We start from the raw sequence: 22,705 nt of genomic DNA, 5'->3' as shown, positions 1-22,705 counted from the left end.
AGACGAATGTAAAGGAACAGCACCACCATGCAGTACTAAAATCAGCTAGGCTACACCCCAACTCCACCAAAGAAATTCTGCTGGCACAAGAAAAGCGTCTAAATATGTTGACATTAAAAGAAGAGAAACATCACAGATGATGCGAGAAGAGCAGAATGCTTTCTACCTCAGCCATCACAAAAAAGTTAGTTGTAATGAAATGTTGAATTAGATCACTTCAGTGAGTGACCGCCAGCACTCAAGCAAAGGAATACAGCAGATTACTGACAAAACAGAGAAATGGCCAGCATTCACTATAATGCAAAAAAGCAAAGCTACTCCCAAAGTTAAACTTGGGGATACAGAACGTTTGTATGCAACAGGGATGAACTGAATGACAACTGTAGTTAGTTGAAAAAAATCAGGGCTTGACTCAATGCAAGCTAAAAAAGTCAGCAGTGGGATACGCTTCCCTAAAATGGGTCCAGATGCTGGAGAACAGTGGATGTTATGAAAAGTATAGTTATTAACTCCTGCTGCTGCTACTTAGGGAACAGCAAGAGAATAATGAGCTTAATCTGAAACAAAGGAAATTTACATTAGGTGTTGAGAACAATTCTATAAGTATCACAGCCTGTAAATTGCTAGAATAGCTCTTAGGAATTTTATGAATTTTCCCACGCTGAAGGCTGAAATGAAGAAATTGGACAAACGCATTTGGTTATTTCATGCTGCTTCATTGGACAAGAATGGACTAGATAATGAGTCCCAAATCGCTGTATCTGTGATGGTGTCTTGACTTTACGTGTACCTGAATTTTCTTCCCACAGAGGACTCCAGTATAACCAGGACGACAAGAGCATATGTTAGGCGATACACACTTGCCTCCAAACAGGCACTTCTGGTTGCACACCGCTAAAACAAGAAAGGAACAATGCGGCTTTATTCATGAGAACAACCTGGTGAAGGAAAAGTGGCTATCTCTATATACTTCTTCTTGCTTATAAGAGCTGAGAACTTGTTAGGTATTTTCGCAGGGCAACAGCCCTCTGTCTAAGGGGACTTCAGTCACGTGGAACCAATGCTGTTCTTACGCCTATCCCATCCCTCTTTGACGTGGTTTTAACAGGGGAACATGCCGAGGGCATGAATGAGACTGAGCAAGGGACAGGAGCGAGGTGGTTTTTAACTCACTGTACTATTTCGAGCTACTGCTATGGCCTCTCAGGACTTTTGCAGCAACATGTGGTGCTACAGCAAGCCACTGCACATGGCCGTGGGCCCAGACTACTCTTGTATTCTGCAGGGCTTCAGGACAGGCAGAACAATCCCTGCTCTTTTATCCTGCTTTTGACGTAGATTTAGGTTAAAATACAACCAAGTATAGGACTTCTAGGCATTATGCACGGCTGAAGCATTCTTAACTGTGCTGAAGCAAGAGGTTTCAGGTCACATCATTCTTACGTGTTTGGCACTGGATTCCTTCCCACTGCGGAGGACAATGGCACGTACTTGGTCCAATACACTCCCCACCATTCTTACATTCCTGCAGACAGATTGCTGCACAAACGTCATTACCAAGTTTGGTTATATCCCAAGGGATTACTTTTACTTAGTATTTACATTTCAGGATGCCCATGAGAGGCTGAGTGCTTTCCATACACGGGTCACATCATTTTCACTGAAAATCCATCTAAGATCAACAGGGTATTAAAGAAGAGAGGCAACCAGAAACAAAAACCCCTACAGCCAACACAGATCTGATGCACTGCAGATTGCTACAGAAGCCTGAAACACTGAAATAAGTCAGCACCACTAAATAGCTCCGCTAAAATCTTTTTTTTTTTTTCCAAATTTACCTTTCTAAAACCCATACCTTAGTGAGAGAACTTTTGTCTGTCATGCAACTTAACACATGGTAAATCAACTCATGAGTATTTAATCCAAAGTTAATTTCTATGACCCACTTTTCTGCACATTTCTCCCTGCTTATTAAGCCATAATCTAAATCGCTATTATTTCTCATTGGTTAACTGACTATGATAATGAAATCTCTCTTCAACAGTGTCCAAAAATATCTCACCCTGTCAATATGGGTGATTTTTTTTTTCAATAAAACTTTCCAATAATTACAGAAACTAATACAGAGAAAATTGTTTTTCCTCTGTGCCATTAGAGAGCTGATTTGCCATATCAGTATCTGAGCCTCGGGTGGGTACTATGACAGACACTAACACTTTGTCTATTGGATTTCTACCACCCATCCTCATGCTGATTTTCATGCAGACTGTGCTTTCATCCATGCTGCCACATTTTATTTATGTACCATCAATATCTTCATTAAGATAGTGTGACCCACAGCTGTGCTACCATCAGTCCTATCTCTACCTTTCCTAAAGAGCTTGTGCACATTGCATCTTCTAGTCCGATCATTTCCCACTCTTTCCAGTTTTCCAATCCTTCACTGTACTTCTTTTTCTATTATATCTGCTTTTATGTCCTACAGCACAAATTGAAACTTTTTCACTTCATTGACTCAGCTCTTTGCAGAAATAGATGTTTCTTATTTAGACAAGAATTAAGAAAGAAACAAGTACTATTTGCTACACAAGAATTTAAAATATTTTGGCCTCATTATTTAGTCTAAGAAATGCATGGTATTAGTTCTCCATCCTGAATTTTGCTGCCAAGTTATAGACCATTATTTTTTAAACGTGTGTATATTCTTGAGGTTTTTGGCACTAACGTCGTATTACTTGTGTGGACAGAGTTGTTGTTTACTCACGTTTTACTTCTAAGGTATGGTTCTCCTGTTAACTACAAGATACTTACGAGTGTTACATCTTTTTCCTCTCCATCCTGAAGGACAAGAGCAAACATTTGGCCCTACGCACCTTCCTCCATTCATGCACCTTGGCTCACAGATACCTTAAAATCAAAAACATCTGCTATTTAATACATTTAACTGATTACAGAATAATTTATTGCTTACTTTCTGATGCTAGAGGGATTTTAACACTGGCTTACTTTTTTCACATCTTCTGCCTGTGTACCCATCACGACAAGCGCAGACATTATTTCTCATGCAATGACCACCATTCTTACATGGGGGGCTGCAGACAGCTAAAAGATACAAACAGGAGGAAAAGGCTGTAGTTTGCATTCTGTTTGACTTAGCAATATACTCAGAGGAAACGAGTGCAACACTAAAATTCTGACAGCTTACATACACATTCAGCACTATCAGGCCTTTCTCATAAAAATCATTGGTGCCTGCATCAATAGTAAAAGACAAAATCAGCTAAAAAGGGGTCAAGGTTAGCAACTGTATGTGTACACAAGTATCCAGGCTACACAGTATACAATGTAAGTGGCTGAACACTGCTCAAACGTTGAATGGAAAACAAGCCAAATTTTGAGTCTCCCTTCTCCTGGGACGTTCACTGAATCAGTCATTAAAATCTAAAAAAAATAACGTAATCTCTGTTTTGCACCACTTCTCAGGTACATGACTTGATTGTGAATTTTGTGGCTTAAGATAACAATGTTTTCTCACAGATTTCCTCATAATGGCAGCTGGGGTGGGAAGAAAAAAAATTACCATTCTGACACTGGGCACCAAAGAATCCATGTGGACAGAGGCAAACATCTGGCTTAGTGCAGGTACCACCATTGAGACACACAGGGTCACACATTGCTGCAGAAAGAGAGTCAGGAACAGTGGGAAGAATGACATCCAAATAAAGTCTGTAAAATACATGCTTCTGTTGTGAGGACAGGAAAACACCTAAGATAACTGTGGCTAAACCGCACCATTCACATAAAATCTCTACCCAGAATTTTAGGATCAGTATTAGACTTCCTAGAGGGGCTGCTGGCAGAAGAACCAACATGCGGAGACAAAAGGGAGGGCAGGGGCAGCCACACATTGCTGCTGCCTGAGCCATGTGATTCCAAATTTCAAACTACGGAAGGTCCTACGGACACTCTCCCAGGAACATGGAAGTTGCCAGAGTGTTACCTGTACTGCATGTAGGTCCATACCACCCAGGTTTACACTGGCAGATGTCTGGAGTAAGACACTCACCACCATTTTCACAGTGTCTGTTGCAAACCACTACCAACCAAGAAGTTGGGCAAAAACAAAGGGGGAGGAGAGAGAGAGAAAGAGATACATTACAAATTATGCTCCATTCATTTTTCAGTTCTTTCCCAAATATTAACACTGGAAATAACACACAATTCCATTAGTTGAAGAGGAAATGCTGAATCCAGTCTCAAAGCCATAAAAAGCTAGCACCAGGCTACACAGGTAAATAAAATGTCTTTCCATGTAATTATCCATGGTCAGCATTAAAAATCTAGAAAATTTCAAATAAATTCTTAAAAAACATGGGAATTTCAATACTAAGAGACAAATGAACTATGTTACATAATGGATTTGATGGGCTCCAAGCAAGTTCACTTAAGTGTCCTCCATCACTTCAGCAAGTGCAGCTGCATGCATAAAGTTACAAGTGACATGAGACTAACAAAGATACTAAAATATCATGGCTGTGGAAAACCATGAATCACTTCTTCAGGCCAACATCTCAACCTCTTTAGCATTGCTCAACAAAGAGTAGAATTTATTTTTTTTTTTGTGTCACAATTGAACAAGAAAAACTGAGAACGAAGAGTCCTGGGATTTGAGGAGGAGACAAAGACTTTCTCAATTTGGGGTCAATAATGCAGTGGCATATTCAGATGAATGATATATAAACAGCATGTCTAAATTTGAACTCTCTGAATAATAAAAATTACCAGTATGAAATCTACACAAAATTTGGAGTTGCCAAATTGCAGCGTATAGAATTCAATATGTAAAAGACAATTTATGCGAGACTAATTCCAAATTTTCAGCTGTGATCACTCCAAGTTTTCAGCTGTGATCACTCCAAATTTTCAGCTGTGATCACTCCAAATTTTCAGCTGTGATCACTCCAAATTTTCAGCTGTGATCACTCCAAATTTTCAGCTGTGATCACTCCAAATTTTCAGCTGTGATCACTCCAAATTTTCAGCTGTGATCACTCCAAATTTTCAGCTGTGATCACTCCAAATTTTCAGCTGTGATCACTCCAAATTTTCAGCTGTGATCACTCCAAATTTTCAGCTGTGATCACTCCAAATTTTCAGCTGTGATCACTCCAAATTTTCAGCTGTGATCACTCCAAATTTTCAGCTGTGATCACTCCAAATTTTCAGCTGTGATCACTCCAAATTTTCAGCTGTGATCACTCCAAATTTTCAGCTGTGATCACTCCAAATTTTCAGCTGTGATCACTCCAAATTTTCAGCTGTGATCACTCCAAATTTTCCAATTTTCATGCCAGGTTAAAAAAAAAAAAAACCAAAAACAAACCCATAACATGGTTCTGATTTCAGTTTCCCTGTACCTCAGTTTTTTCTGACCTGTCATTCGCTGATACAAACTTCTGAATGTACCCCAGCGTTTAAAAAGCCGTAAGGACATAGTAAATATCTGTGTTTGCCCTGAAGGTAGTATCACATGTGCGATGTTTCCACATTCAGGAACCATCAATAATAAACTATTTGCAATTTTTACAGTATGTCATGTTTTCAGAATTACGTGCAAATATTATCTAACTAATCTTCAAACAGGCCAAGTATGGAAGCCTTCAAAGAACAGTATTATGTCATTTGCTATCACTGGAGAGAGTGCATCAAAAATTTAAACCATAATTTGCCTTCCTGCTCCTGAAGAACAGGACAAACGTTCTGTATTCTTCCCTTATAATTTTTGCTTACTTGTATCACATCTTGGTCCCACAAAACCATATGGACAGGTGCAGAGATTTCTGGCCAAGCACGTGCCTCCATTTTGACAGGGTGGTTTACAATGTGCTGCAGATACAGAATTATGTTGTTCAAGAAATCACCTCTAAAAAGATGCATGGATTGGTTATGCTTTAGAAAAAGGGAAATATTAATAACTGACAGTGAACAAAGAACTGGAAATAAAATAAGATGTATGCAATGGTTTTTGACAAGAATAAGTAACAGGAACTTAATTCCAACAGAGTACACAGAGTCTCAACAGTGGTGGTCACCCTGATGAAAAGAAATCTGAGACAATTTCCAGACAGGAATTCCCACTCTCTGAGACTGTTTTGCTTAGAGCCATCTACATTCACTGGTGAACTCCTCTACTTACTGTGAAAGCTAAATTTAGGAATACCCAATCACAAGCAACACTTACAGAGTGTATCAAAAAAAGTAGGGTATATACTAACATGCTACTCAAAGAGTTCTGTTAAAGTAGTAACAGTAAAATCAAAACACCTCTTTGCTGTCAGAATGAACTGTCATGGAAGTTATTTACAGCATCCTTTGGGTTTTTATGGATGCAAAAGTGAAAAATACTGTTTACCTTCCTCACAAGTGGAGCCACTGTATCCTGGTAGACATTCACAGACATTGGGCTTAATGCACTTCCCATGGTTTTTGCAATCAGGCCTGCATAGAGCTGTGCAAAAAATCAACAGTGTCTTCAAATCATTAATCTTCAAATCATTAATTTGTGCATACGAGTTACCACAGGCTAAACCGAAATGCCATACTCACCAGCCTCACAGTTATAACCAGCATAACCAGGTTTGCATTTGCAAATATTAGGTGCCACACACTCCATGTTTTTGCCACATGTTTGTCTACATCTTGCTGAAGGGCAATGAAGAAAACAAAGAAGGGAGGAAGGAAAATCAAAGTGGCATTTCAGCACAACTGTGTCTTGCCTAACATAATAGATGGATCACATAGAACCCATTAGGTCCCTGCCCATAAGTGGGGAGCCCGAGACACATCAGAAAAAATATTAAGTGCATCCGTAACTAAAAGCCTGTAGACCATGCCACTATTAACAACAAAAATAAGAAAATTCAATACTCTATGCATTTCACCGATCACGCAGTGACAGTGTACTTTCAGGTTACAAAGATTTCACAAGATTCTTTTCTGCAAAGCATTTAGTGCAGTTATTTGTAATACCTCTGCAAGTGAAGCCATCTCCGTAATAACCATAAGGACAATGACCACACTTGATGCTTCCATCCTGACTTGACTCACAAGGTACACCAGGAAAACAGGGTAAATCAGTACAGGTTACTGCTTTAGGAATCACCATTTTACTCAGTTCTTCAGGAAGCATTTTTGGTGCGACAGTAACTTCAACAAGGACAAAAGGTAAAGGACTTGTTTTATGCTTGGCTAATTGATGCTGAACCCTGTGAGCATTTCCACCTTTGAATACTTTCCTTGGCAAAGAAAGCCCTTTCCTTGTATTTTTTCTGCTGCCAGCAGAAGTCTTCCTGCTGGTCTCAAAATAACTGGATGCCACAACTTGTGCCCTTGTTTTCTTCTCAGGTGGTACAGCATGGCTCCTTGAAGATGCAGTCACCACAGCATGTACTGAAGAACTCTCTTCTGTGTTAGCAAGGTGACCACTGATGGTGCTGAGAGCATGGGCAATGTTTGCAGTAACAACATGCTGTACAGAAGCACTTCCCTGAGAATAAGGTGACTTCCAAGCAGTGACTGTTTTTACCATGGAGACTGGTAGAGTGCTGCCACTGACCATTTCTGTAGAACTAAATCTCTCGGGGACATCTGTAGAACTTGGAATATAGCCTGAGATGCTTAAAAACTTCTCAATGGATGACTGCTGAAAACCTACAGCATGTTAGAAAGAAAGGGGGGAAAAAGTACAGGAATATTTTGACTTATTCTTCCTTCTGAGGGTGGGGAATGTCTTCTGAACAGAAAAACATACAGCCCATTCGTTCTGCGCTTCAGGAAGTCTCTCCATGTGCTACATCATCATGTATGTACGCAGTAGAATCTAACTCCTAACTGGCAGAACTGAAGATCAAGGTATTCTGGCTACATTCTTTCCCACCCTCACCATGGCTTTTTTTTGGCTGGAAGGTAAGGACAAAGCACCATATATATGAGGTGGACAGCAGAGAATTTCCCTTACTGGGTCAATAAACAGCTTTACTGTCAGAGCAAATTACCAGCTCTATATACTGCTTCCAACTAGGTAACTGAAACAGAGCTTAAAGAAAAGATACTGCTTATAGTTCATCTGTTTAAGGGCTAGTAATAAGCCTAGAGTCTAAGAAGCAGATATTTAATCACATGCGCATACTTATACTTACTGATGCACCATGGACAGTATTTTAGGTGAATAATCCATCACCTTGCAGCAAAAGTATTACCATGTTTTACTCTCCAAACTTTTTAATGACTTTCTTAAAGTGTCTGCATGGGCTTTGTTAGTGGGGTGTTTTATAAACAGGGACTGACTCAAGCCTCCTTGTTGTAAGGAGTGCAAAATGAACGAAAAGTTCATCATAGTCTGCCCAGGAAAGCAGGTGGTCTGGTAGGTTGTGGAAAGGAGTATGGCATTGTAATCCTAGAATAGCAAAATGCCATATATGGGCTTTTAGCATTATGGGGCAGAGGAGGAATGAAACTGGAGGAGATTATCCAACCTATCTTAAGCTCTGTCCCTAACCCTGTGTAGAACAGTACTAGAAAACAGTGTACAAAAGGTTAAACTTCACTGAATCTTACTAAAAAAAGCTGTCTCCCATTGCTGAAAAGCAAACTGTTTTGCAGCTCATGAAGAATTATCCAGCACTTGGTAGCTGAGAGAGAGCGTTTTCCTCCTCCCCCACTAATAACTCAGAGATAAAGGGAAAAGACACATGAGAATTTCCTGCAAATCAAGCCCCAGCAGGCACAGAGCTGGAAATGCCAGCAACACTGTTTACAGAGTTTTGGAATTAAGACATTCACTTGCCATATCCTTCACCTTTCCTTTGAGTTAAAGTAGTAAAATGGCATTCAACATAATGCCATAAACTTTTGCTTACCTCATATAACAGATGTCCCTATCCCCATGTTACCTATTTTGTGTCAGTGGTTAGTCACAAAAACAAAAGGCAACAATAAGATTGCCATATACCACACTGTCAATAAAATGACTTGACTGACCTAAGGGATTTGTTGATATCAACATTTCAGTCTCATTTTTCAGATCAGAATACAATCGCAGTAATGAATTAAATTAAGTCACACTGAAAAATTAAAGTGAATAACATAAAACTGACTAGAACCTTTATTTGCCAGCTATATTCTTATCAGTATGTGAATCAGAAATTCCATTTTCTTCAGAAAAATCACCTTTATTCCCTCCAATTTCTCCTGTGGAATCCTTTCTTTCAACATTGGTGTTTTCAAAGCTTTCTAAAAACAAAAGATATGAAGGCACATTAGTAGTTACTTTTGTTTCTATTGCAAATAAATTACAGAGTTAAAGTTTTAGTACATTAAAATAGCTAAAAATTCAGAAAGCAGATAAAGAGTAAAAATTGTTTCTTAGAAGTTTTCAATAGAGTATTTTTAAAACACAAGTTATTCAGTAATTGCATTGTAAATAATTGTTTGGGCACCTTATTTGTTTGGCAAGTGCTTTGACTTGGGTAAATAGTTCTATGTTAAGCAATGTAACAGAAAAATATTTTGTCAATAATTGCTCATATTATGAAAATAATGCAGAGAAAAAAATACATTTCATTGTCTTTTACTTAGATAGTAAAGAATTGGGGTATTTTTTAATAGTCACCTGAAAAAATGTTTTACAACTACATGACCCTATGCAGTCTGATGTTATCATCCGCTGAGATTCTGTCCCAGCCATCAACAGCCACAGACACAGTCCTGTTTTGCTGTCTACTGAAAAAAGTTCTAAGTTACTGTTAGAAACATGAAGCACAACCAAAGATACTTTATCTGCCATGACAATAAGATAATACCATTCTTCTGAAAAAGAAACCATTTTACCGTAACATGACTTCCCATCTCCTTGAAGATTATTTGGGCATGGACCACAATAGTAAGAACCAAAAGTATTGAAGCAAAATACTCCAGGGAAGCAAGGATTGGATACACATTCATCTACATCATCTTGACAATTTTTACCTGCATTGAAATATGCCGGTTTTTTAATGATATTGTGTCACTAGACTTTGACAGTGTGTTTATAAAAAATAAAAGCAGAATGTGGAAAAAAAAAAAGGGCATCTATCAAATTCAAGAAAGTATTTCAGTACATATAATAAGTACAGCTGACCAGGTTTGCTATTCACATTTTTTCATCTTTTACCAAGTATTTACTTTTTGCGGAATATGGAGAAGATGGGCTATGGGGACTACATGTTTATCTGCAGGCATAGGAGGAATCACACTGTAAATAAACTCATTACTCATCTTATGTTTCACCATGTTGCCGAGTTTACCTCTGCAGAGGAAAACAATGGAAATTTGCTTTCATAATATAAACCACCATTGTATTCATACAAGAAAAATCTTGAAATATATAACTATCATGAGACCATGAAAATTTCCTCATGCTCTAATAGTAAGCTATTTACAGTCAAAATTAAAAAAAAAATGCAGACATAAAATTAGAAACTCCTATTTTTCACTAAACATAATAAATATCTAAATTAACTAGCAATTTACCTTGAAGTTCAGGTGGACATTCACAGTAATAGCTGTTTATTCCATCCACACATCTGCCAGTACCGCAATGGTTAAGTTTACAGTCATCAGTATTCACTTGACAGAGATCACCTTCAAATCCAGCCACACACACACAAAGATATCTTCCACTTCCAGGTGGGAAATTAATGTTTGTCACACATGAGCCATTATTTAGGCAATCACATGATTTTACGCTGACCTACAAGACATGCCCAATAAGACAGTTTTCTTTTTTTAATGAACTAGCAATGAGTTTTGTAATTACATATCTTAAACATCTTACTAGTAGGTGTCATCTTACTGTAATATTCATTACCTCTATTTCTACCTTAGTCTTTGCATTGCAGTCATCTGTCAAAGAAAATGTTAATTTATGGAGATTCATTGATGTAGCTTTCCACAAAAGGAGACCCGATGGGGAAAGACTGGCACCTTCTGGACCAGAATCCAATGTGAAATGAATAGCAGAGCCCTCTGGATCTGAAGCCAAAAACTGATACACAAAATCTTCTCCATAAAAAGTCTGTAGTGCACCCTGGAAAGTTTCAAGCACTGGAGGCTGGTTGTCTGTAACAAAGGAGATATTTTCCTCTTTAAAGCAAAAGTTGCAATATACTTATAAAAATTAAAAGGAGCATATCCTTCTATTAAGGAAGTCACATGTAATTATTTCTCTTAAATTCTAATGTCATTTGAAGGGCACAGGAAAAACACTAGATATTTTCATTATAACTGTTAACAACATAACCAAGAAATTATTAATGCTATGCAAGAGCTTGTAAAGATGCAGTGCATCTATACATACAAAGAGCTCAGAATTTATCAAATTTAATCACTATACTTTAACTATGTAGAGACAGTTTGCAGATGAAAGTACAGGAAGCCATAAAACTCGGAACTGATTGCTGTTTCCTTTAACAAATTATCAGGCATTGCTAAGCAATACTTGGGAATGGGCTGCAGTGACTATCTCTGCAAAACCGAGCGTGAGGTGACAGAATAAGTTATTCACTCATTGTTCCTAGGAAGGGTTTTAACCACACAACAACTGGTAAGTCTTAAGTCTATCCTGCACTGTTGAGCTCTAACCTATTGGCAGGAGTAACTAGATTTCTGGAGACACGGGGTGAAGATAAACAAACAAAACCCCAGCACCAGTCCAAGTTCTGTGAAAGAGAGAAGCAGAAGCCCTGGGGAGAGTGTAGATTTTGAAGTTGGTACATAGGAAGGTGATGAAGATTGCTAAGTTTTGAATTGCAGTGAACTGACCACTCCAAGCAGGAACCCACTACTGTGTCATGAAGGGAGAAGAAGCTGATATCAGTGTCTCAGCAGTTAGATTGTGACACCCTGTTTGTAATGTCATCCCCTCCAGAAAAGAGGTTTTGCTCCCTGGTTTTGGAGAACTGCCTCTGGCTTACATTCTTCTCTCACTTCTGACTTTGGCAATTTTGAATTCCAATCTGTGGCTGTAACATGGAAATCCCTCGATTCCCTGACTGCTGGATGAATTTTATTTCGTTCAGGTTTCGGCTTTTTGGAATATGTATAGCTACCTTGGCCTTCAGCACACATCTGAACCAGGAGAAGATTCAGCAAGACAGGCACCAGAAGTCCCACTCATACAGGACTTCCTAATCCAGGCAGTTTTGCCAGCACATTCACCCATGGGAACAGTGATGCAACACTTGTACTTGAGATGTTATGGACTTCAGTTGATGGGGCAGACTGGATGGCTACTAGTAAAGCCCCAAGAGATGTCCCATTTGGTCAAGGGACCAATATGATTTGTATATCCAAAGACTAAGATCTGAACTAAAAGAACTATGACTTCTAGGCTAGAACTTTGTACTATGGAGAAGGAAAATTAAGGACCTAGATGTGGGTCTTCTTTTCATAATGTGGTTTCTGAGTGGACTGGAGTATAACAGCCTTGGATATACTTTCAAGTATTTGTTTAGGCCGTGTATCTTTGAATCATGGAACCATTTAGGCTGGAAAAGACCCTTAAGATCATCTAGTCCAACTGTAAAACTAACACTGCCAAGCCCACTGATAACCCATGTCCCTAAGTGCCATATCTACACATCTTTTAAAGACCTCAAGGGATGGTGGCTCAAGCACTTTCCTGGGCAGCCTGTTCCAATGCTTGACAACCCCTTCCATGAGGATTTTTTTCCTAATATCCAATCTAAACCTCCTCACTACAATCTCCTTTCAGGTAGTTGCAGAGAGCAATGAGGTCTTCCCTCAGCCTCCTCTTCCCCAGGCTAAAGAACCCCAGTTCCCTCAGCCACCCAAAGCAGAGATCCTTTGTGCTCTGGAATCTCCACTGCTTCCCATTTCAGCTACCAACTGCCAAAATACCTTTGGTAGTTCACCGTTTGCTTGTTTTTTTAAAGCATTCTGGCATTCAGCACACAAACAGCTGAACTATTGCCCAGCAGCAAGACAGAGAAGATCCTACATTAATGGATGCATTAGGCAACTGAAGCAATACCGACAGGAGTCTGTGGGGTCTGAGACCTGGCCAGGGCCAAGATTGCCCTGCTAACAGAAAGCTGAGGAGCTAGCATCAACAACTCTGCTGTTCCTGAAGCACAAGTAAGATGCATAAAATACACCCTTCTTCCATAGCACATCAAACCAGACTTCAGCAGCAGAGGCAGCAGCAGCAAAGGCAGCAGCAGCAAGCCTGGGTTTCAGTGGCTGCAGCAGAGGCAGAAGGGCTATAGATGCCTTGCTGCTCTCAATAACCCTGGTGTCTTTTCTCCTTTACTTCTAGGTAATCACTTAGTTTGCCTATTCTTACAGCTGGCCTTCAGGAAGTTTTAGATCAACAAAACTGTCCTAGGCAAGGGGAGCCAAAACGGCAGCTTTTATTATACTACATGATCAAGAAAGACTCTTTCACTTACCCAAGACCACATTAAATAAAAGTTCCAAATATAACAATGGAGATTGAACATGATTTCTCCTTAATAAAAGGGGTACCTTGGAGAAGGATGGAGAAAAACTGAGAAGAGCTTCCTCCTACAGGCATTACTTTCAGGTAAGAAAGCAGGAAAGGAATTTACAAGAACACCAGTCTGTGTGTTTGGCTCTCAGAAGTTTTAGAAGAATAAAATCATCTATAACCACCAAAACTAGTTTTCTGCTAATTGAAGTTGTAAATTCACCCACACAACATCCATCCATCTCTCACACTGCTGCCCCAATGCTAGGCCAGAAGCAATATGCTCTGCAGGAGGTTTGTACAGCTGACCGGTTTCTGCAATACAGAGCCAAATTAGCAGAGTCTCTTTTGCAGGCTCTCCTTATCCTTACCCTTCATTCAAAAATGTATTTTTATATTCCAGTCCTCTCAATCTCAGAGAAGTCTGACCAAACCTAGCAGGCTGCAGTATTAGAGATCAGGCAGTAACTGCCTAAGCTGCATTTCCTTAGAAAGCAGTAATAAAAAGTTTGAGAAGCACAGCACAGTCTAAGGCTAAGAAGCTTAAAGTATTGCCTACCACTCAGCCTAACAAGTCCAGACCCTTCCCAGCTGAACAACAAATACCACCAATAAAGGATAAAAAAAGGACAAGCTTTGTATCATAAAACATCTCAGCAGATCCCCGAAACTGACAGTTTCTGCATCCATGTGAATAAAATGTGACCAAACCCCTTCAACTCCTTTTTTATTCCATCGACGGAATAAATATTAGGTATAATAAACAAATATTGAGTAGCTAATAAGTACGACAAGCCATTTAATTCATTGTGTGTTTTCCTCCTATTTGGTATCAAGAGTAATTTGTTGGAAAATATCTTTTATTCCTTAATGCTGAAGACAAACATTTGTGGATGTAGCTGTGCAAAATATCAAAAGACTTCAAAGTGCCAATTAGGCTGAGAGTTGTTAATTTTTAGTTATTTGTAATGGCTACTGTGGTGGGGCAGGGCAAGAAAAAAAAGAGCACCCCAGCCTGACTTTTACATGTGTGGTCTGGAAAACAAAATAACATTTTCAAAAATAGGAGAAATATCAGATGAAATCCAAGATCAAATTACAAACTAAAGTAGTGAGTACTAGGCCTTAAATGAAACAGTTAAACTTAAAACTTCACTATTTCCAACAGTTTGAAAACTTAGCAGATTTTCAACTTCTTGCTGTTAAAAAACAAACAAACAAACAAAACTTAGAACTTACTTTCAACAACTGACCAAGTTAACTTTGATATGTCAGGTCTGCAGAGTAAGCAAGGGCTGGTTGGATTTGTGTCACCTTCACCATAACAAAGTCCATCTATGTTGCATGTTTTCTCCTTTTAGAGAAATGACAATGTCATTAATTAATTTTTGGTTATCAAACAGTAAATATGGATGACTTTGTAAAGTATCAAATAAAATTCTGCACTTCCACTAAACAATTAAAGTTGTTTCTAAATCTAAACAATGACAGCATGTTTGGTTTGATGTGGTAATTATATGAAGTGCTTTTGGTTTGATTTTTTAAATTAAAATTGCCTCATCCCAGCTTCTCTTTCTGTGCTTATAATTCCTGTGCATGACAAGTCCCTGTAAGAAAAAAGAACAGGGTACACCCTGCTGATTTTTCTGGATTTTTGTCTGCCTGAAAATATAAATATATTCATAATGAACATAGAGAGTAATGAAATACATACCTTTAATATACATAACCCAGATTCTTGTGGTTCACATGTCTGACAGGCTCCATCATATAAAATCATTGTTTTAGAGTTGCTATAAATGATTCCGTCATTAGAAATCTGCAGGATGTACAGTAAAAATGGATTAACACATCCAGGTATCAACATATCACCAGTGTGGACTTCAACTCATTGACAGACACCTGCATTTAGCTGTTTAAACTCCCGTAATAGCCATCAGAAGTCTAGTCAATCCTGCCAATAAGTCTAGGCAAATACTTGGCTAGCCACATGTAGGTGTCTATTTCACAGTAAATTGAATACTGTGTAGGGTCTATTGACCTTATTGACTCAGTCTGTATGACAGCTCACATATCTACCTCACACAGGGATTCGTACATGTAGACTGGGCTCAATCTGCCCATAAATGTGTCTAATGTCATTTGAAATGCTCTAGGGTAACTACCCGGCCTTTAACTTCTAGTCTTGAACAATGTGTCTCTGTAGGTCCCAGGTCAGATCTACCAGTCCCCTTGCAGGAGAACACGCCCAAATGGCACTCAACACTTCAGCTTAGGTGATGAAACTGAGACCTCAAGTTAAGCAAGCCGAGTTCCACTTCTAGTGTACCATTAAAAAAAATCATAGTATCTACGTAACACATTTTCATTTTATAGGAATATCTGTGAGTATTTGTAATTTCTGTGAGTACCTTTATTTGCCACCTGGCAATGGGTTTATCATCAACTAGATCCATGACATCAGACTGCTGGCCATCATTTGGTAACTGGCAGTCGACAGTCCCGGCATTTTGGAAGGCAGCTGGTATAGTTAGAGGTTCTCCAGGAATCCATTGTCTATCAATATACTAAATGTTAAAACAGAAAATCTGTTTTTCAGTGAAATACGTAACGAAAATATTTTTATCAAATTAAAAAATGTATTGCACCACGTTTGAACAAGTCTAGTGTCTCTGGATTAGAATGCAGTGGGAAATACTAAATGCCATTATCTGCACACACACATTTCTACCTAAGCCTGCTACTATGATATGCTACTATGAAAAGGCACAGAAGTTTTTCCTGCCATAAGGCCCTTTGGCATTGCGTTGCCAAGGCCACAGTTCTTCCAGCTGCAGAGTAACGGGAGGGTTAAGCACTGGGTGATCCTCTAACAGCACTGATCTGATATATAAGCACCTCTGTCCCTCTCCACCTCTGCCCCAAAGAGAGGACAAGCTTTAGTCGAACAGATGAGGTTTTTGGCAGAGCTCAGGTATCATTCTGGGTGCTGGGGGAATACTGGCTGCTGGCCATCAGGCCCTTGCACAAGCCAATAGATTACACCATTAACCCTATAGACTTTTCTTCTAAACTGCAGTGAGGACAAGTCACCCAAAGATCTATCTTGAGGGATCAAGGTAACAGAATAGGGATGATAATACTATCTGACTGAAGCATGTGGAAACATGGATAAGCACACTGAAAATAAAGTTAGATGGAAGTAAGAATCCAAACATACTCAGAATCAAGAGAACAGCAAGACCAAAATAATTTTGAGCGTGACTAGGCTTTACTGAGCTGGTGCATTTTTTTCAGTTATGGGAGCCAATCAAGACACTTATTCAATGCCAGTCCTGACATAGGGAGCAATCTGTTGATAAAGCCTTGCATTTTATTTAAAAAAAAAAAAAAAACAACAGAAAAATAACAGAAAAGTAACAGAAAAATAAAAAACTTCTGCTGAAAAGACATACGAATTATTTTTGCTCCGATCAACCATTTTGTTTTTCTTTCACCCTATACTCAGTTAAGGAATTCACAGTGAGTAAAAGTGTAACAGCTAAATATTTCTAAATATGACATTTTGAGTGCATTTAGTACCATAACCCTTGAAATGTGATGCAGTCCATTTCTCCAGAAACCTTTTGTTACTAGCTGGAGGCAAGTTCAGATAATCTTTTCAGAAACGCACTAACCTTTCAAAAACCAATTAAAAAACCCTTCAGATCTACTAGCATTCTAGCTGGTTAAGTTCATCGAAAAACTAACTTCTGCAATTCAATGTAAATAAGAAGGAACTAAAACTTTATTTTTCATTTTGGGGAAGTTAAACACACTCTCATCCTCTGCAAAAATCTTAGTAAATTCTGAATCTGTGTAATCATAGGTTCCTTGGCCATGTCCTACCCTCTCTATCAAGAGATGTGCAGTAATCCTGCATCTGTGAGGTACTTCAATACAGAATTCCCTGAATCACCTCTTTCAGCATCATGTGCAAGACCTACACCCTTCCTAATATGGTGGGACAGCCATGGACAATGGATTTGATTTAACCTTTCAAAAGTGAAAATATAAAATATAAGAAACTCAGTGTGTATTAGCTCAAAATTCTGTCAAAATGCCTCTTCTATGATATTTTGATCACTTCAGTTTAACCTCAAAATACATGGAGTTCTATCCTGTTTCAAGTCCACTGACATTTGAATAGTCACTATTACTCTGGTCTGAAAATTAAATAAACTGAACTAAAGAAACAAACATCCTTTCTTTTATATATTCAAGGAGAAAATTCTTAGCTTCCTCATTAACTGCAGATAACAGCAATAGTGTTCGTTTTGTAACCCATCTCTTGTCAGTGAGAAGATCACCAATAAAAATGATTAAATAGAAAGCTTTTGTAGTTGGGAGCCAAATACAAAACCACAAAGAGTATTATATCAGAATACCTTGTCATGAGTTAAAACTGAGACATTTCAAACTGTGATAAGTGAACTCCCAATAATTGTCTCACTGTGAGCTTGGTCTAAAAGTCTTTTAACCTAATGGACTGTAAACTTATTCTTGACTTCTATCATTTCAAGCCAACTTGCAGATGAGTGGATACATGCTGTGTTTAAGAAAAATCTATAGCCACCATTGCTTAATCTATCAAAATAATTTCAGCATCTACTGAAACTAGCTACGGAAAACTTTTGCCTGAAAAATAAAATTTTCTCATTGAATGGTTCTCCTTTCACCACCTTGCCTGCCACCAGCATCGTCACATCAATGAAACTCAATGTTACTTTGAAGCCTTTTTTATTTTTGTATCTGATACTACACAAAAACTTGTAATTGCTGATTGTTTATGCCAGGCTAAGACTTGTAAACTGCTTGTAAACTTGCCTTGAGCAAATTGTGGGTCTGAGTTACAACAGTCTCTCTATGCAGATTCCTCTTAGTGCAACATTTTTAATCTCCTGTTCAAACCTGAGGTATAGAGCTGACATATCATTAAATTGCCATGGTATTCCACCTCAGGGAAATGGACAACACGTCAAAAATTCTCTTTTCAGAAGAGATTTATTATGTTTATAAAAGGGCTATTTCAAGCATTAGGCTGGAGGAAAAAAAATCTAGTAATGCCTTTAACCTTGCTGTCCTTTCTCAAAGAAGTGGTACTTGAACTCCTCTACATAAGCACTTAAAACGAACAACGATGTACTGCTTGTTACTAATAGGGCTGCCCTTGCCCTTTTCTGATGGATAGCTGCTCTATGCTGTTATCTCCCTCTCGGCTGCTGAACATTCCCATTATGTTTTGTACTTCTCTTATCATGGAGGAAATTGCGATCTTGCAAAGACTTGAGTGTCTGCTGTAAAGTGCTGAGCGCCTTTGCTTTCAGCTTCCACTACAGCATGGGGTTGTACCCACATCAATGAATAATATGATGGACAATTTTTCCCTTATTCTCTGAGAAGTTTAAAATGTAACTGTTACTATTCAGGGAGACCTACCTGTAATCTGGTAATTTCACATTTCAGATTCAATGACTCCCTGAAGCCACGTCCAAAAGCTCTCACTGATGCGCAGTCGTACTGTCGAATATTGCAGAGCCCAGCATTCTCTAGCTCTGTAATTTCTGGAGCCTGATCTTTGAAGTACATATTAGACAATGAACGTCAAACTCATTCATATGCACTGACATAAAGCAATATGTTTATTTCTCTATCTAACTATGAAAAATATGCAAACAACAAAATCTGGACCCAGCTGAAGAAAGGCATAAATAGAAACAATTTTTATTGTTAAAATGAATCTTAACTTTAAATTACACTTTTGTCTTCAGTTGGAACTTGGATATTATGAAGCAGAGAAAATATTTATCCGATAACCAACATTTGTGGAGATGTGTATTTCTTTCTCATCCACGGTTCTTCGTATCACAGCTGCAGAATAAAATCTAAATGAAATTCCAGCCCTAGTAATAGGAACTGGAAAGGTTACAGTTATGCAATAATTTATAATGGGAAATTTTTTGTTTCAAGACTAAACAAAAGCATGTCAGGTGGAAGTGATTTCAGGAAATAAACTGACACACATTGTAAGACCCAAAAATAGTTTTTATGAAGTAAAATCAGTATTTTGACTTCGAAGAGGAATAAAATATTTCTTATTATTCTCTTACCTCTTTTCTCTATTTGCTTTTAAACAGGTAACAAAAACACTATCACAAAACACAATATTGACAGGTTTTGTTTTGAAAAGGTTTTAACTTTTGTAGTACTTTTTGTATATTTCCAGTGTACCTCCTTAACCAAATTTTTAGTGAATGTCTTTCTTATTTACTGAAAAAAACCACCAACCCTGCCCAGCTCTATTTTCTATACCTCTTCTTTTCTTCACCATCAATTGTGATCCCACCACATCTAACAGTTAGCTTACAGAATGCAGTATCACCAAAACCATCCCACTTACAGTTAATACACAGGATCTCATAGACTATAAAAAATTAGGGGATAGATAGATGTGGCAGATGCTCCCTGAAGAAGGCAGCATGTGGAAACATTGCTAATCACTTGGGGCAATGCGCTGGATGGCAGACTCACCGAGTGGTAAATTTTTTAAATCTGACATACCAGAAACTAAGCCCATGTTTTGTCTTTTGGAAACAAGGTGGCTGAATAGAAAACAATTATGGCTGTATTAAACTGAAACTAAACTGCTGGATAACGAACAGGGCCGCCACAGGGAACCCTCGACAGCACACAAAAGCAGAAGAGAAAGGCAGCAAAATAAACGTATGTTGCACAAACATTGAGAACATTACTTAATTAGATCTTATTTTTCCCCCCCACTTACCAGACAGCATGCTGCAGTCATATGAGCTGTAGCCTTGAAAACATGCACAGCCCCATTCTGTACATTCCCCGTTGCCACTGCAGAGACTGGGACACTTCAGTGCAGCAAGCAGACTCTCAACCAACCCTTCAAATTCCTGTTGGTTGTAATTTATTTCTTCTAAAACTCTTTTCTCACATTCATTCTCTAGAAGGGCTAAGGAAGCTTCTGCCCAACTGAGGTCATCTTTCAGCAGCAAATCTTTAACACACATATTGATTGCATCCTCTATTCGCCGGCCAAGAAAGCCACCACAAGATCTTCCTATACTGGAATTAGCTATTGCCTGCTGGCATAGTAAAAAAGCATCAGACTTGGTGAGGCCAGAAGGTGTGGGCCAAGAAGGAAGAAACTTCTGGTCTGTGTCAGTGGTATGGTCCTCTGGGAAAAAATAACTATAACCCTCTAAGTCTGTTTGACTAAGACTTTGGAACAGAAATACTGGATGGTATTCGTAGTAATTTTGACGCTTCCTCCTACTTGTAACAGATTGACTTTTGTGAAGATGCCTACTATAAGGGTGAAAATTTCTTTTAATGTCTGAGCTTGAAGTTCCTTCTCTTTCTCTACCAGTATTTCCCACTGAGGTTGCAGAGACACGTGTGTTTACTAGTGATGTTTGGTGAAGTTTGGTTTGATTATCCTTCCTCTGCAGAAGTGTAGATGAATCCGTTTCAAGTGCAGACGAACGTTTCTTTAAGCCTCTGACAAGATCAATAGGACCAAGATACTCAGCAGTGATGTCCAGTCCCGGTATCAAAGAAAGAAATCTACCATTTTTACTTTCTTTACAAGATAGAGGAAGCTCTGACTGAGGAGCTATCTCTAATTTATTCACTGATCCATGTAATCCAGCATCTTCAAGTGCGCAGTCACAGAAGGCTATTTTTCTAGAAGATGTTAAAGAAGCAGGTGTCTTGTCAAACAAGCTATCTCCTGGTGAAATTCTAGAGAAGGAAAAAAGATTAAACTGTATCGGAACTATTTTCATCGTTTTAGTAAAGCATTAATGTTTGTTTTGCTTGTTGTTGTTTTGTACTTCTACAGCACAGATCTGCAGCATACAGCTATAATTAGAGACTGGTTAAATCATAAAACCATGAGAGCAATTTTTAACAGAAGAACTGAGAGGAGTGGATACTTTATGTATACCCTGATACTTTGTTCAAAACCTACTCAAACTAATCTTAAATCACACTATTTAAATACTAATTTGGCACTTCATTTTTATTTTTCTCTGAAATTAATTTTGTAATGTCATTATGGCATTCTAACAACTTAAAAATTTAGAAAGGTTTTTATTATTATTATTTTAAGAAGTTTTTGAGTGTGAAGGAAAGGCTGAACCAAAAATAATGACATTTGATTGAAACAGAAATATTTTGTTACCTCCATTCCTTAATAAAAGAAAAAGGAACATTAGCTTGGTTTGGGATTTCCACCCCGCTTGCAGTGTGATAGTCATTCTCTGCAATTCCATCAAAGGTGCCACAGAGTCCCACTGTATGTCTGTAATCTGAACTGGGTGCCCTAAGTGTTATGCTCATTCCCCATTCACTCACATCAGCACGAACAAAAGCTCCAGAAGAAAACAAAACCTGAAAAGAGATTGACGGTATTATCGTGAGAAATATGATTTTTATTTTACCTAAAAAAACCAGGTATGTTTGTTGGCAAGGAACAATTGGAAAAGGCCAGAAATATAAAGACATCGCATTAAATTCTTGCTCTAGCTATTCTGAATTAGACAAATTTCATTTATTCTTCTCATGAAGCCCTGTAAATAAAAACCCTATACACCTCAACCTTAGCAGGAGCTAGATGGTGCACTATAGGTCCATAAACTTCATCCATCATTAGCAAGTACATTGTGGAAGCTCAGTGACTGGACAGCCACACAGAATCAAAGGTCAGCCGGGCTGCTCACTCTTCGCATGCTAACATATGGAAAAGGATAATTCTGGTAATATGAATAGATTCTTTGGCAGCACCTTCCTCAGTTTCCTTTTTCTCAGCTACGTGATTCCTTGTGTTAGTAGCTTAATATAGAGTCACTTTCTACCTGCAAATCTGATCCTACGTGTTCTAGGTAGCTCAGAATAGCGTCAAGCATTTACTATTTAATTTTAGGTAACTTTACAATCTCTTGGAAGAAATACCTGAAATCTCAAGAACAAAATCCACTGCAAGTTCAAATACAGTTTCTATAATTAAGTTGTTGTACAAATCTGAGCAAGTCACTTTAATTTTTCTGGTTCCTCAGTATCCTATTAATTTCTCTACTACCTAATGTCATC

At 38.4% G+C, this 22,705-nt stretch overlaps 1 protein-coding gene across 2 annotated transcripts in view; it reads right to left on the bottom strand.

Annotated features, from left to right (window-relative positions):
• The window catches only part of VWDE (von Willebrand factor D and EGF domains), a 44,099-nt gene that overhangs the window by 2,615 nt on the left and 18,779 nt on the right, over positions 1-22,705 (bottom strand). For both annotated transcript variants that reach the window (XM_056338267.1, XM_056338266.1), the window contains 20 exons: positions 21,798-22,006; positions 20,370-21,355; positions 19,025-19,161; positions 15,958-16,113; positions 15,261-15,365; positions 14,786-14,900; positions 10,907-11,157; positions 10,570-10,789; positions 9,889-10,026; positions 9,229-9,291; positions 7,030-7,710; positions 6,607-6,702; positions 6,413-6,508; positions 5,791-5,886; positions 4,001-4,096; positions 3,581-3,676; positions 3,007-3,102; positions 2,812-2,907; positions 1,444-1,539; positions 791-894 (listed from right to left, as the gene is read on the bottom strand). In XM_056338267.1, the coding sequence (XP_056194242.1) occupies positions 791-894; positions 1,444-1,539; positions 2,812-2,907; positions 3,007-3,102; positions 3,581-3,676; positions 4,001-4,096; positions 5,791-5,886; positions 6,413-6,508; positions 6,607-6,702; positions 7,030-7,710; positions 9,229-9,291; positions 9,889-10,026; positions 10,570-10,789; positions 10,907-11,157; positions 14,786-14,900; positions 15,261-15,365; positions 15,958-16,113; positions 19,025-19,161; positions 20,370-21,355; positions 21,798-22,006 (3,933 nt within the window). The remainder of the gene's footprint in view (positions 1-790; positions 895-1,443; positions 1,540-2,811; positions 2,908-3,006; positions 3,103-3,580; positions 3,677-4,000; positions 4,097-5,790; positions 5,887-6,412; positions 6,509-6,606; positions 6,703-7,029; positions 7,711-9,228; positions 9,292-9,888; positions 10,027-10,569; positions 10,790-10,906; positions 11,158-14,785; positions 14,901-15,260; positions 15,366-15,957; positions 16,114-19,024; positions 19,162-20,369; positions 21,356-21,797; positions 22,007-22,705) is intronic.

This window comes from Falco biarmicus, chromosome 4, assembly GCF_023638135.1.
Source record: "Falco biarmicus isolate bFalBia1 chromosome 4, bFalBia1.pri, whole genome shotgun sequence".
In the NCBI taxonomy this organism is placed as follows: domain Eukaryota; kingdom Metazoa; phylum Chordata; class Aves; order Falconiformes; family Falconidae; genus Falco; species Falco biarmicus.
This window is presented reverse-complemented; position numbering and strand designations above follow the sequence as displayed.